Source organism: Amphiura filiformis, chromosome 2 (genome assembly GCF_039555335.1).
Source record: "Amphiura filiformis chromosome 2, Afil_fr2py, whole genome shotgun sequence".
NCBI classification, from domain to species: Eukaryota; Metazoa; Echinodermata; class Ophiuroidea; order Amphilepidida; family Amphiuridae; genus Amphiura; species Amphiura filiformis.
In genome coordinates this window covers 31,458,837-31,475,502 of record NC_092629.1, presented here as the reverse complement: position 1 = coordinate 31,475,502, position 16,666 = coordinate 31,458,837, and the positions used below count along the sequence as shown (strand labels likewise).

Below are 16,666 nucleotides of genomic sequence, written 5' to 3'. Positions count from 1 at the left end.
CTGTGCACAAACGATTGAAGTAAAAACAAATTATGTATGAAGTTTCATAAGACTGTCTGGTGGAGACTGGGCAGTGCTAATTGAAAACCACACCCCTACTGTGGAAGATTTTGTTATTCAAACTAAATTTAATAGTTTTGTTGTCAATTTCAGCAGTAATTTCCAGCTGGGACTGAACATAAGGTGCATCTGGAATATTGAGATGGCTGTGCAATCTTCCACAGGGGGTGTGTGAATTTTAAATGGAATAGCACATTGTTACTGTTAGTAGCTTTTCTAAAGAATAGTAAGGGGGCTATAATTTCCTTCGGAAGGGGGGGGTCCCACATATAAGGGGGGTCATAAATTTTTGGAAACAAAATCTTTGATACCAAAATGTAGGGAGTCACAAGCTGACCACAGATAGTGTGTTTATTTTATTCAAAAAGACTGATTTCAATACAGTTTTATCCTGTTCGGGGGTAAGGTGTATCAGTGGTGGGGGGTTAAAAAAATTTTGTTGCTGAAATAGGGGGGGGGGGGGGTACAATTTTATGGACACAGACTTTTTTTAAATTTGGGAACCCTCTTCCGAGGAAAATAATAGCCCCCTAAGGCACTGCATTTAGTTTGGCCCTTTAGCGCTATCTGTCCCCCAAAGGTACTAATACCTATTTCTATTGTACTCTGAACATGTCCATGGTGTAGTAGCACTATACCAATGTTCATTTCTATTATACTTGTTACAGGGTATAATAATTGAAAGATCCATCGGTACCTAATGTGGGTACTAATAGCGATATTGAACCAAACCAAATGTGAGGTGTAAACTGGTGCAAGGGCGTGGTACAGTGGTCAGGGCGCTTGCGTTTGGTTCACGAGGTTCCACATACAATCTCCCGAAGTTAACAACTTGCTGGTGGTATTGACTTGGATCCGAAAAAAGTCTTGAATTAATAGTGAATTGGTTTGACAACATCTGTAGATTATCAGACTTCCTCTCTCCCCCATTGGGTAAATGATCCATGAACGTACTCAGTCCATTGGAGGGGACATTATCTATGCCCTAAAAACCACATGTATATTAATAGCAGTCTGTTCGAATAAAGTAGGGTTAAAAACACTGACTGTCCCAATCCAGTTACATTCTCCTAAAAAGTTTTCTTCGCTCTTTTTATAACAAATTATCATCATCCAATTCCGGAAATGAAAATGTATTTTTTTTAACATTTCAGGGGTTTTTTTTTGCCAAATATCCGGAATTCCAGTAATTTCCAGAAGATTTACATCTCTGATATTAAGATGTCATAAATAAACAAATTTAGTGGAAGTTGAGTAATGTTTTAAATAGAAGAAAAGGATCTTTGGAATAAAAAACCCATTTAACTGTGGGCACAAATTACACGAACCTATATGACTGAAACTGGTCTTGTTGCCTACGTGCTCCATGCACTGTTGTGGACCAATGTACATAGCAGCTACAATATGGGGGATATCAAAAAGACAAAAATATCACTGGGAAAAGTGAGATTGTGACATAAAATTATTCAAATATAGTGAGATGAGGGAGGTAAAAGGATAAATCAAATTTCCTTAAATCGACATGGCCCTTGGAACACGATAAAGTAGGGGTGAAAGGGGTAGACCAACTCTTATAACACATATCTTTGCTCTTTCTTACGCATGAATATCACATCATGATTTCTTTTTGAAATTTCACCATCCCAAAAATTTAAATAATAAAATTGGGGAGGAATAAATACACAATTTTTTGATACAGTCATTTTGGGAGCGGTGATGCAGGCATTGCAGGGGTGGGACATTTTGCAACATTGGGAGGTATTTCAGTTTCAGATACCTGATCTTTTGTCTCTAATCATGTGCGTTCTAGGAGTCCTGGGCTAAAGTCCCTGATTTTTTATGCCCAAAACATGAACCAACCAATTTTGGACACATTTTAGCCCATTCAGCCCCCTGGTGATTTCTGGTCACGCCCCTGCTACTACTTTAAGTGCGTACATACCTTTAAAATCCAACTGCGACGGTTGTGGACTACTGTTAGGCACTGAACACGACGTTAATCCTCCCATCATCCCGACATCATTCTCTATTTTTGGCGTAACTTTGTTGATGCCCACTGGCGTGACTCTCGTGATCCCCGTTGGGGACATAGCTGGTTTGGGTTTGGCTGGCACCATATTGGGGGAAGGCACAACTGGACTGGTTCCTATCATAGAGAGAATAATAAAAGTCAACAACTAGATATTGTCAATTATTGTGTGTTTCAAAGTTAATATGAGCACAGTTAAATGAAATCATTATTAAGTTCCTTATTGTATATAAAGTGTTTGACTATAATGTCAATGTCAAAATAGGCAATGTCCTCTCCAAAATTTCAAATTTAAGTTAAAATTAAACCAGCCTGTCTGGAAAACAGCTAACAACATTGGTTTGCCATGTCTACCAAATATCCAATGGTTCATATCCTTGAATTATAGACTTTATGATAAAATCAAAGGCATATCAACCAGAGGGAGGGGGATTGAAATTCGGTGACATTGTTGACTAAAGTTTGAACATGCGTCTTCCTTTGACCTCATTTGGCCCATTTGCATGCATTTATCCTAGCAAAGTCATTTAAGAACCAGGTAAGTGGGAAGATTTGAACCCCCCCCCCCGGTTCGATGGCTCCAGTACATCCCCCGTTTAAAATGTGATACTTTTGTTAAACTTGAATGTTTACAGAGTTTCAATTCCTTCCTCATGCAATCTTAAATGACACAGGCTTACTATTATGGTTTGAAAAATTAATATGCAGCAATTACCAGTTCTTAAATCTTGGGTCCTAAAAGTCACAAAAGTTTTAACACAGTGTGAGGGTTACATGCCAAAGGTCAGCGATGTCAAAATAAGTTTCGCTATGTCAAATAAGAACTACGGTTTGTTTTATCAATCTAAACCTAACCGTAACTAACCTTAATACATATTCAACATAGCAAATGGCCTTATTTTGACATAGTTACCCTTCAACACAGAAAACCCTTCAAAATGGGTGAACATCCAGTATGACCACCTTTTGAAACCATGACTGAAAAATATCACACCACCCCCGGTGATTGCTGCCTCGATACCAATTTATTATTTTTTTCCCCCAATAAATTATAGAAACACCATCTTATCACCTGTGTCATAATCACTGTGCCAGCTACCTGATTGACTACTAAGCGATGCCGGCGACCTCCCGTAAAAATTCAGATTCTCTGCATCCTCTCCTACACTATCAATATCGTCGTCCGGCGACATCGCCGTGCTGGAGTTGCGTTTGATTCTCTTGATCGTCTGCGGCGCCGTAATAGGCATGTTTCTCCTGATGCCGCCCATCGATTGCGTCATGTCGTTTGTGTAGTTGTAATAGGTGGGACTTTCTAGCTCGCCGAGGGTTAGGTTCGGCGTTGTGCCATTGCATATTGAACCTGTTGATGTTAGGGGGACAGATATCGAGTAGTCTGTGAGAAAGATAACGCTATATTTCAACAAATAAATTTAAGATTTTTCAGGCATGAGACGGAGGTTCAATCAAGAAAGAAATGAGGAAAAGCAACAATGAGGAGGAAAATTAATGAATCTTGTATAGGGATGTGCCACACAGACTTTCAGATGCTGAATTTCTCCATACCTACTTTTTGCTGTTTTTCTATCCAATTTTTGCTATTTTTCACAAAAAGCACCCAAATTTTTAAGGGCACTTTTGCCCAAATGTGACCAACTGGGCATAATGGTCCTCACTGTAAACCCTCCCATCGATATACCAAAATCGCTGAAAAGGCACCCCAAAACTGTGGCACATCCTCATACACCTTTAACCAGGAAGATCCCCCCCCCCCCCATAATCTTATATGGTTAGATCTATCATCATCTAGATAAAGGATAAATGAACATTTTGGGCTAATTGGTTTAAAAATTAGCTTATTTCACATAATCAAGACCCTAAGCAATAAGTTAAACAATTTTGAAGGGTGCTTATTATTTTTGGTGTTATGAAATTCAAACTGGACATTTTGCCAGTAAAACAGTGCTGCAATTAACCCAATTTCATGCAAACAAAGTGAAAAATCAGGGGCTCTGATTAGGTCAAAATTGGGCTATTCCAGTAGAGAACCATACACCCTCTGAGACATGTTCTTAATCTCCTACACAGGGAGTGTGAATTTCAAATGGGGTTATCTGAATCAGTGACTTCATTTGAAAACTGTACTCCCTGTGTGGGACATTTAGGTCACAGATCACATCTTCCATATTGGGTGTGATGAATTTCAACTGGAAGAGCCCAATACACTAGGGTCCACAACATGCTCATCTATCAGGCCACAGTTCTCCTTAATACGTTTGTACATTCACTGAATGACCTTTGGGTACAAAAAGTCATATTCTGTAAATGGAGGTCAAAGTTTGCACAATGATAGTTTAATTGAGGTTATTGAACTTTGCCATTGTGATGAGGTCATTGTGGTCCAAAGTAGTTTCAGCGTCATGATGGTTCACTTTCTTGGTACACTTCTTTTACATTTCAACTTGTTTACCTTGTGTTACTCTTCTGAGTTCCATTGCTGAGAACACACCACTGGATGAATAACTGTTGAAATCTTCATGTCCATTCATAACACTCCCTGTACAAACAGATAATGTAAAATACAACAGAAAACATTAATCCTTTATCCACTTGAATACAGGACCAACAGGACCAGGCATCAAAAATTGTACGATGAATAGGGCAGTTTGGGGAGCCATCGCGGCAGTCCGACAACAAAAGTCGACCTGCAACTTTGTCCAAACAATCCTTCCCCTCTCTTTCTTCCTTATCTCTTTGCATTCTAGTGGTGTGTCTTATGACCAGGGGTGACAACATCGTGGGATACAGCTAATTTTCTGTAAACAAAATGCAAAATCAGCCCATTTAAGGCACATTTAGGTTAGGGGAGTATGTGTTGACATGCTTGATAATACTTTGTGTGTATTATTTGCAGTGATTTTGTTCCATGAAATAGAGGGGACGATCATTTATTAGAAAGTTTAGCATTATAGTTTATTTGCCTGCGTAGTACATTATGAAACTATAGTATATTAGCTTCATATTAATATTCATTTTAAAATGTAGCAAAAATTCAGAAGCTTGAATTGAATCAGTGACTTCATTTGAAAACTGTACTCCATGTGTGGGACAAAATTCTCATGCCTGTATATTGCTGCAAAATACCTCTTTTTTTCTAGAATCTAAAACTGACTTCAAAATTTACATTCAATGAGTTACATGCAGTCACATCAAGCTTTTTATAGTGTACGCCCATGTCATGAATGAGGGAATTCTTCTTCCTCCAACACCCCCCCCCCCCAAACACTTTAGTGGGTTCAAAATTATCAATATCATAATGCTAAACTAACGTAATGATCAAATAGGCTCTAAAAACCATTCACATAGCACAACAGCTGGTACATACTGCCCCCTATCAAAATGTTCCTGTCCTGTTCTAAACATTGTTTGCTAATCATGTCACAGCTATGTAGTGACCTTTGACCTATGGTGTTGTCGTTGCATGTTATGAATCTGCTTTCATTAGTCAGAGATTTCGCAATACTAGTTCTAAGGAAATTGACGTGGGGGCAACGGCGAGGGTTTTCTACAAATAATCATGATGTAAGACACTTTTATTGGAGCATGGTGGAAAATAATTATAAGTCCTACAGGATATAGCCTACTTGGAATGATGTGATGTTCGATAACAGCATTTCAAAATGTACACTTTGACATATTTTAAAGCAGCAATTGCTTTTCTTGGTACCTCTTTTTAATGTCACTTTCAAGCGTAAAGCCACAGATGTGAAAAATTGTGGTCTAATACTTTCTACTTTTAGATGTATACATTGTATTTTTATGTTTTAAATACAGGCTAGCTGATAAATATTATAAAAACATTTTTTGATTGACTGATGGGAGGTAGGCTGATCTGTTGACTGATTGATCAATCAATGTATTGACTGATCAATCAATGTATTGACTGATCATTTGATTGTGCCATGGCTGTCTGTTGGATTGATCTATTGATTGACTGCTTCCCAGATTACTGGGTTGGCAGATTAAATTAGTATGGAAATGTTGAGTGAACTTCATGAAACTGAGACAACTTCCAAACTAAAAGTGCTCCAAGGCCATTTACACTAAAAATAATGTTCAATATCAATCTACTGAAAAATTGTATTTTTAAACTTGTAATCAAATCAATTTTTCTTCCTAAATCTTTAACCAAACCAGATTGATATTACTAACCACCATTCCCAACGCTACAGGATCTCAGCTCAAATTGCAACTTTTCAGGAGCTTAAAACAATATCAATGTTTTCTCTAGCAGGCATTGATGCCATCACGTTAACATTACAATGCACCACAATCCTCTCGAGAACACCATTGAACATAACACTACTGACTCACATGATCTCAAAACAATGGCTATAACATAGAATATGAGTGACGGGGGAATTACGGGGATTGAGGACAACAAAACAATGATCATTTGAAAAGGATTATTTGCGAGTATTATTAAGATGTTGAACTATACTTTTGAACTACCCTCGTTGAAAGTGCAAAGCAATGGAAATCCATGTTATAACATGATGGTCACTGATGATTGGAATATTCCATATGGCCACACGTTTTGAGTTGGGCCAGTAAATAGGTGGAGATGTTACATGCGCGCGACATTTTAGGGCTCATCTTTTTAATTTTCTCAGTTAATATGCAGCGTATGTAGTTAAATTTGGTGTCAAATTAAAGCTTGTGATGAGACCAATACAGTAAACCTTAAAAAAGTTGTAAGAAGTTATTAACATTTGTATAATTTGCATCTAATTAGCATAATGTTCGGGGTGGAGGAGGATCAGGAGGAGGAGGATCAGGAGGAGCAAATTTAATAAAAGTGACCCCCAGGGGTCATATGATGCAAGAGGTCCATTTCTTTTTTCACATTTTTACAATTCACTTTAAACTGCATACTATAACACCATACAATCATATTCCAGGTAATTTAATTTGCTTTGAGAAGCAATTTTGCATATTTTATTTTCCGTTCGGGTTACACATTGAAGTCAATGGGAAAATATGCCTTGAAAGATGCTGGCGCAAAATCATTTTAATTTTATTGAACCCTGTGATGTTATATATGTATTTAAAGCTCTGACTGAGAGGAATTCAAATATGGAACTTTTAAATATGTGGGTGAAGCTAACTTTTTTTTAATTTGTCAAATTTTACATTTTTTCCCTAAAATATTTGGTATTTTCAGTTTTATAACTCCTTAGTGTTACACCCTATGTCATTTTAAAGTGCATTTTTGGATTCCTTGGTTCATTTGCAGCCAGAAAATGTATACTTTTACATATGTTGGGTATAATATGTGAAAGATATTCATATCTAAACGAAAAACATGCAATTTTCATCTCGCGAAAACATGTAACGCATTACCGCCCACCTCAAAACGCATGGCCATATCTACCCCCCCCCCCCATTCTCCCACACACAAGGGTGTAGATTTCAAATAGAGTAACCATTCAGGTAACCCCATTTAAAATTCACACCCTGTGTACAAGATTTATGGGTCATGTCTTCCATAGGGGGCATATGGATTTCAACTAGAATAGCCCGTTGTCTAAGGCTGGGATACAATGTATAAGGCCTATGTTTTTCATTTCCTAACCAAACCGGATCCAAAAACAGCCCAATTGCTGGACAGAAAATATTCTGTAGTTTCTTTCTGGTTTCAGATACCCATGTATTCTCTATAGCACTTGCTCAGTGCTCTCCGAGATATCCCGATAGACCCTATGCAATAAACCAACCAGAACGGTAAACAATTGAAATGACAGCCATGTTGGGGGACAGTTCCAATTATGACAGCAGAACAGGTCTCTAGTTCGATTCCACAACCGTTCAGAACTATCACCTGTTTTGTATTATCATGAAATTGGTACCTTACAATGGGCAGACTCTTATTTAAATGAGGATGACTCTGTCATGAGTGATATCGTATTGCCCAATAAAAGAACAGAACGGTCGCTGGTGCTCACTGTTGCGTTGAGGGGCGTTGTGGTCCGCAAACTGAGCAATAGTTCTAATGCAGCCCATACTTCAGAACAGAGGTAGCACTGGCCTCTAAATAAAACCGAGAGGACTCTTTCTTTACTATATGAGGAGTTTTGGATGTTCAACTGCAGAAAATTGGAGATCCTGGACCCCCAAGCACAGATTAGTGCCACCCTGCTTCAGCATACAAGAGAGCACATTCAAGGCTGCGGACTGAGCTAATTGATAAAATGTCTTTACTTGGGAAGCTGCCATACTTCTACTAGTGGTTTCTAAAGTGTCTGCGTACTTTTGCATTGAATTTAAAATGAATCTGACACACTGTCAAGAGGAGACTACTGACCACAATTTATAATTACTTTCCGAGTCTCACCGCAATATTATACATAATTTCTATAATAAGGGTCTTGCTGCGATATTAATACATTAACTCTTCAGACCTTGATCAACGGAGACCACCATCAATTTCATCACAACACAAAAGAGTATTATATGGGTCAACTTGTTTCACCGTGCTACTTTACATAACTCAAGCGTGAGCGCATAAGTGCAGCAATCCCTCCCTATGACGGACTCAAACACAATGTCGCAGACATTTGTTATGATACGTCAGAGCACAAAACAAAATATTTGATTGGTTTCAGGAAGTAAAGGCTTGTAATATTGACTCGGAGCCAAAGTCAAGTTGCTTCATTATTGACAAGCAGCTCACATCCGTTAACTAACCACTATTTTTGGGTTTTGTCCCGAGATGGACTCCTGCCAGAACACTGAAATGCAAGAAGTAACGCTTTTACTAGCGAAGGCGGGATTCCCTCGTTGTGACGTTGTGGATGATGACCTCTTGGCACAGGACCACTTGAAGAAAGTCATGGATTCTTGCCAAAAGTAGTGAAACACTGCGGGCGAGAAGTAGCGGGGTTTTTTTTAGCGAAGGCAAGATTCCCTGAGATTGTGACTGCCAAATGACCATCTTTGTGTTGACCTTAAGACCTGAAGGAGCTACAATCAAGTGCAAATTTGCTGGGACACTTTCATAGTTCAATGACCCTCCCCGCACCCCTTATTCAATGTTGTATACCAAACGCCTCATTTTTTAAATGGCCTATATTTTTGCTCCAACATTGGTTGGTGGGGAGGAGGATTCAAAATAGGTTGGAAACTATACAAATAAAATATCACATGGTGAACTTCATATGACCGGTTTTATTGAACAGAGGGCGCGAAATATGAACAAGTGTCCCAAGGAAATTTGCACTTGATTGTATTGAAGAAGACAAAAAATAATCTATTACTTTCAGTAAAATTACCATAACTCGCAAACGCGTTGCTCGATTGACATGATTTTTTCACTAATTTAAAAAAATAACATTGCGCATTTTTTGGTTACTTTAATTGTCATTTTTTGTCAAACTAAATATTTTTAGGTATCAAAACGCTGTAATATATGCATTATTTAAGGCATATTTGACACACGATTGCTATTATAAGCGCATTATCTCAAAATTCACTTTTAAAACAATTTAAAACGAATCAAAATTAAATCATATTGGAAAGATAGAGTACAATCGGTTAAAAATACCTACTGAAATAACAAAAAAAATCATAAAACAAAACAATTGTTTCCCTTTAGTTCATTGGTAAATGTAAATTGGCAACATAAAGAAAGAAAGAAAGATAGAAAGAAAGAAAGAAAAAGAAAGAAAAAAGAAAGAAAGACAGAAAAATAGCATTACATGGAATCGAACTCGAGATCTCGGGGGCGAGAAGCAAGGGCAGTAACTATATGCAACCGGGAGACTGATGACAATTGCACTCGATTTCAGCGTATTTAATCATATCATTGCAATGCTACTGTATTGTGTTATTGAGCTTCGATCTAATGAATTCATTCATTAAAACTCATGTTTTGGTCGTATTCAGCATTTTTATCTAACGTATATTTTGAATATACACGGTCACATTATACATACCTTCCTAACTTTGATATGTTTATTGGTAATTATTCCTCCATTTAAGCCAAATGAGCACGGTCTACCATAATGTTAAATAAATATATATTAACTTTTAAGTTATATTATTCTGGTAGACCGTTATTAAGCGTCATTAATTCTTGTTATCCTTGTTATAAATAAATTCGCATGAATAAGAACAGCTCAACCATGGTGTAATGGTTTGCTTACTGCCTCGTGATCATGAGGGCTTCGGTTCGAAGCTCGTTGTCGCCGATATGTTTCCTTTTAAATCCTGCTCGTTATCTCTTTTTTATTTTTGAATACCAATAATAAGCACATTTAAAATGTGTAATTGTATATAATTGTATATACACTTTTTGGCATGGCATTGTTACGTTGAATTAGCGTGTCTGTGATGGGTAGTTGAAGGCCTATATTAAAGAGTTTAACGTGCATTCCGATAATAGCATTTGAAATAGGGTAATGAGTTTGAAAGATCAATGATGAGACAAACATCATGATTCTGTTCTATTTATTTCTATATTTTCTTAATTTCTTTTTTGGTTTGCTTTTATTATGTTTGTAAATTCTTCCAAAGGAGAATTTATATGTCCACTCTAATATAAGCAATCAATGTGTCAAATATTCCTTGAAAAATGCATGCATTGCAGGGTTTGATATTCAAAAAAATGTTTATTTTAATATTTTTTAAAAAAAATTGGCTAATCATGTAATGCATAATGAAATTATCTTGATATCACTGAAAAAATTATAAAAATCGAGCAACGCGTTCGAGAGTTATGGCGATTTTATTGATATTAATAGATTATTTTTTCGCATCCCCTATACAATCAAGTGCAAATTTGCTGGGACACTTTCATAGTTCAATGACCCTCCCCGCACCCTTGGCTGTGCTTGGCATCTTGACAACATTTTAGTAAGAGTTGCATCACAATGGGTAAATAAAGCAACACCAACACCAACATATATTTATCATATTTTACATGCCTAGATGTCAAAACATTAACAGCCTACATCACTTTGCAATTCAAGCTTCTGAATTTTTGCTACATTAAAATGCATATTAATATGAAGCTAATATACTATAGTTTCATATTGTACAACACAGGCAAATAAACTATAATGCTAAACTTTCTAACGATTCCACCATTTATACAGGTAAATGATCGTCCCCTCTATTTCATGGAACAAAATCACTGCAAATAATACACACAAAGTGTTATCAAGCATGTCAACACATACTCCCCTAACCTAAATGTCATTATTTCCCCCAGGGACAGAAATGCACAGAGTATGTCAAGACACAGAAGAGGGTGGAAGTTGTTAGGAGGAAGGAAGGGGGTAGCTGACATCAGACCTACAAGTAGGTCCCTACCAGATGTTGATTTTATGCTACCCCACAATGCATTGCAAGATATCTTGAAATGTGTTGAATTATGGGAAAGCTCGATAGTGACTACTGTCAATATGCATAGAATACAGATCAAGGGTCTGTTTTCTTATGGAGAGAAATTTGAGACAAACTGGCACTCATTTTCACGTGTGGCATCTTCTTGCCACATCAATACCTGTGACGTGCAAGTTCCATGCGCTTGCAGTGAGGCATGTACATTTTGTACTTGCTGCTACAACCTACTTCTACACTTGTTGACATGTCGACAGTTAAGACACCTGATTGGGCGAGGCATTCAGACCCAAAGTTAACTTCAAGAACTGAAGTACAATAAACATGCAAGGCAACATATTTTAAAGACCTTTGATAAGGACTTCCCAACATTTAATATCTGCAAATGTTCCAAAAATGACAAAATTTTGGTATCATTAGATATTCCAAAACATTATCCACCTAGGTCCAACAAGCAACTTCTAAATCACCATTGAAATTGGCTCCTTCATCACATGGCACAATATAATATCAGAGTGCATGCAGGGAAGACATTGATATCAACCTCTAGGTCCCTACGTATTCCTGGAACACTTCTAACTCGTGTTTGCAGTGCACTGTTACCAAGCAACTCACTCGCTCGCTATATACATGTATGTAGCATTTCGAGCAATGACCTAGTCCCAAAACATTCTAGAAGAAACTTGCGTAACTCGCAAAACAGATCAAACAGATAATAAAGTGGGAAAAAGAACCTTCAACTTCTACTGTCACGTTCCGCACCAGAATCTAGCACCCTAACGATTCAGGCTTCATCTAGTATTCAGAATCAGTTGTGAAAACCACTTTGTGCGATGATCAGGCCTAGAGCCAAAATCACATATACTTCAGAATAATTGGAAAGAACACCTAACCAATTTAGCTATAAGTTACAAGATGCACCGGAATCTATGGCTACACATGGCCCTTAAATCTTTTTCTTGTTTTAAGGTCTCAAATTTTCTCTGTTACTTTTCTTTCCACACATGCCAGTCTGGCTTGGGCCTGTTGCTTCAACCTGGTTCAATCAGGACCCATTGTGTCATGCATGGAGGAACTGAACAAGAAAAAAATACTTCTTCTACAGATGAGTTGGAAAAGCAGTGGTGTAGGCAGGGAAATTCAAGTCCATTTGGGAGTGGTTCATAACAAGAAGGGTACAACTTCCAAAGTACAGAGAGCCTATGTTTTTGATTAGCAGCTTATCTAAGAAGGACTTCTAACTTCATGCTCCCATCAATTGATTGTACAATGTGGCAGGTGCGAATCATGTCACAAAATTTACTTTTTAGTCAATTCACCATAGGTACACAGAAACTCTCTATCATCAACCACCAACCAAACCTAGATAAATCTAAGCCACAATGTTAGTTGACATTGGTGCATTTTGATGTCATTTTGCCCTTGTTTCATTACCTGCATTTTTAGCTGACCAAGCTCAACCCATTATAGTGTATCCGATTCCAAATGACCTACATTTAGTTGAACCGTAACCAGCCATGAGAGTTCTAGGATACAGTCTAGGCTTTACACAGCTGATAGCAGAGATGCCATCCCTGCTGTCTTGTGTCATAGCAGTTATTTAAAGATACAAATTATTTGCAGAATCTAGCAACTTCATAAGTTTTGAAGTTTAAGCTTTTCGTACTATAAGGAACCGCGACCCAAAACTTTTCCCCAATCAATCTATTACCCGACATAACCCCTCCAAACATGGCAAGTATTGAGTTTGCATCATATTGTTTTTGTAAATCTATGAAAAAATAAAACAAACAAAAAACCTTTTTGTATTTTACACTCTGTTCGTTCGTTGACAGGATGTCCTACAAGCCACCGACCCTAAAAAGTAAATGTCCCCTTGATCCTTTAAATCCCCAGGGACAGGAGAGTGAGGGGTAAAGTCTCATCATTGAGAGGGGAGTGACTGAACGCACAGATGCGTGGCGAGCTGTACCCTGAAATAGGTTAATGACAGGCTATTTTTATTTTATGATTTCTAAAATTAACCAAGTATGGGGAGACATATTTCTTAATGACCTTTGTTGCAAAATTGTTTCAGAATTTAGGGATTTTGTTAAAAGGCAAGTAATTAAAAATACTGATTAAAAGAGTTTGTTAATCTAGTCGACCTTAGAATACAATTTCACCCCTGATCAGTACTTTATGTAATACAGAATTAAGCCAAAAATCCACATGGGAGATTTATTGCAAAATTTGAGAGAGAAGCAAGCCCTCTGGACTGGACTGAGTGCAAAGCGCGAGGCAGTCTGTGGCCCTCACGAAAGGGGTAGCCCAAGCGCAAAGCGGTTACTGACTCCGGATCATAACATAGCCCAAAAGTAAAGCTAGGTTCAGCCCTTTTTTACCAATAATCAGCATTTTCTTTATTGGAACCTGACCAAATTTCAAAACCATTCACAAATACCAGGATAATAAACTCCCATTTCACATCAAATAATGCACCTTTTATAATTATTATTACAAATTGAGTTTATTCACTTTTTTTGATCACATGAACTTTTGGATAAAAAAAAAACAAAACATCTCACCACACTTTTCTCAAGTTGCTCATTCCCACTAAAAAAATTTCTCATGGATCACAGAGTTCTCATTCATATTTGCTTTAATTTATTTTTCTTGGTGTGCATTGTATCTAGGCAGCACATCAAATGAAGTTTTCAATTCCAAGTTTTTTTTCCCACTGTAGGCTTGCATTCCTGTGGTTCTTCACATAATGCTCCATCTCCTACCACAAAATTCTTCAATTTCACAAACTTTTTAACTTCTATCCCCTTTACATGCATGAATAAATAACTTTCACTTTTTTTTTTTGCATCAAGGTTGCCAGTTCTCCCCAAGGCATGACAGCCAAAATCCACCTACTTTTCACCTTACCTATTCACTTCTATCCACTCATACCTTGACAAGTCACCCAATTGGGTGTTTTTATAGCCTTGTTGCCAACTTTAAACCCATCTTATATCCAGGGGGTCAGCGGCCTCCGTTGGATATGGGACCAAGGCAAATTGCCTACTGCTGTTGGTTGTGGTGGGATATTTTTAACTTCATCATCAATTTTGTCCAGTGATGAAAAAAAAAATCAATTGAATGGTAACAAAAAGAGGATTAATGTTTTTACTTGGAAAACAAATTCTGAACATTTCAGTGGGGGTATTCACCCTGCTAAGAAATTCTTCTTCCCACTGACACCAGGAAAGATATTTTACACTTCCCATAATGCATTTCTTAGATTTCACATCAGTGAGAAGAGCAGATCTAGATCTTGCAAACTATATGCTCATTTCTTGACTATCGACCCATGTTTCACCAGTCTTATTCTCAAAATGAAACAGGGAACATGTATAAGGCACTTGAAACTTGATTCTGAGTTTAGCGTCCCCCGCCCGCGTTATGAATTTTGTGCCGCGTTTGAGATGTAAAATCTGAAAATAATTCATTATTGTGCAAAATTGCTACTAAACCAGCAAGAAAATTTGTTCTGAAAATTTTTAAAACCTCTTTCTTTTGTATTTTAAGCCTTCAAAAACTATTAGAAGAATTCATCAAAATATTTGAGCATTGAAAATATACCAATCTTTGACCCTTGCTCTATCCAATTATTTCAATTATACCTTTGGGATACCAGGGTGGACTAGATTTGAACCGAACCTGACCAAATGTTTTCACCAGCAGTGGCATAGATTTCTTTTTGACATTGGGAGGGGGGGGGGGCAGGGGGATGGGGTTGGAAAATTTTCTTAGCATGCAAATGTTTTTGGCATATTGAAGCTAAATTGGTGAAATATGGTACAAAAGTGGAATAAAGGTTTTAGGTTAAAATGGCCAAATATGAGGTTAATTTCACAGACGTCAGAAACTCACATACAGCTGGCTTCAACATTGGGGGGATGATTGTATGGACCATCCCCTAGCAGAATATTGGGGATTTACCCCCCCCCGGGATCTATGCCTATGTTGACCAGATGGATTTATGTTTATATACTATTGAAAGCCATGTATATTTTTAACAAATTGGTGACGATAATAATTATTTCATAATGTTCTGCATGATTTTGTTATTATATTATTATATAAATGAGTCACCCCCCCCCCATTTCCCTCCATCCTCAAATGTATACGGAGAGGTCAGTGGAAATCGGAGACTTGATTTAAAGTTTGGAAAAACAAAAAGCAAAATATATTTTTATGAATGTTATATGTGTTACTGACATTATATTGGGACACAAGATACCCAAATAGAATGAACAGAAGCGTATAAGGATTGTATTGAGAAAAAGGCCGTTTATTATGAATATAATGAAATCTGGAAAATAATGAATAATGAATAATGAAATAGTTGCCTCATTATGAGCTGGAAAAAATGGGACGCTAAACTCAACATCAAGTTTCATTAGCCTAAAGTAATGGGAGTGTCATTTGATGAAATGAGGTGATGTAAAGGATTCTGGGAAGGGTAAGATATCTTCATTACATGTAACACAAAATGTAGCACAATTAATTGCCACATGTCAAAGTTCAACAACAATTCAATCATGCTTGGGTTGAGAATTAACCAATAGCATTTGGATATATGGTATCCAATTCCCAGAATACCACAGGGTGTGCTTTTTACAATTTACAGACTTGTACATATGTTTGTACTCTCTGAACTTTGTATCTGATTGTGCTGGAGGATGATGTTGTCATCATGTTTTATATATATTGCTCATGTAATGGAAGTCATAATGCCTAATTTTATTTTGTTGCACTTTTGTTTCAACTTGACAATTATTCTGTTAAAACCCTAAAACAAACAAGCAAACAATCAATAATACACTTCTGACTAAGGCCAAACTCAAGTCACATGCCTGGATTGTTTGTTTCTGATGTACGAGAAAGAGTTTCGATTTGTTTTCACTTAAAAATAATATGTAAACAATAATGTATCGAGAATGATACAATTTCTGAGCCGCATGACAACAGTTAGTTTTCAGTAGAAAGGCGGTGCAAACGTCAGGAGAAAATTTACAAATTTTCGGAGAAAATTTACAAATTTTTCACTTTCTGGTGATAAGGTGTTCAGAAATTTAAAAAAAGGATAATTTTTAATGAGATTTAGGTCCACTTTATACAAAAAATCTGCACCAGCAAAAAAGT

At 37.1% G+C, this 16,666-nt stretch overlaps 1 protein-coding gene across 1 annotated transcript in view; it reads right to left on the bottom strand.

Moving 5' to 3' along the window:
• The window catches only part of LOC140139946 (nuclear factor 1 B-type-like), a 74,262-nt gene that overhangs the window by 25,583 nt on the left and 32,013 nt on the right, over nt 1-16,666 (bottom strand). Inside the window, exons 4-7 of the mRNA XM_072161734.1 lie at nt 4,560-4,646; nt 3,162-3,485; nt 2,003-2,206; nt 1,389-1,457 (exon numbers count right to left, since the gene is read on the bottom strand). Of these exons, the coding sequence (XP_072017835.1) occupies nt 1,389-1,457; nt 2,003-2,206; nt 3,162-3,485; nt 4,560-4,646 (684 nt within the window). The remainder of the gene's footprint in view (nt 1-1,388; nt 1,458-2,002; nt 2,207-3,161; nt 3,486-4,559; nt 4,647-16,666) is intronic.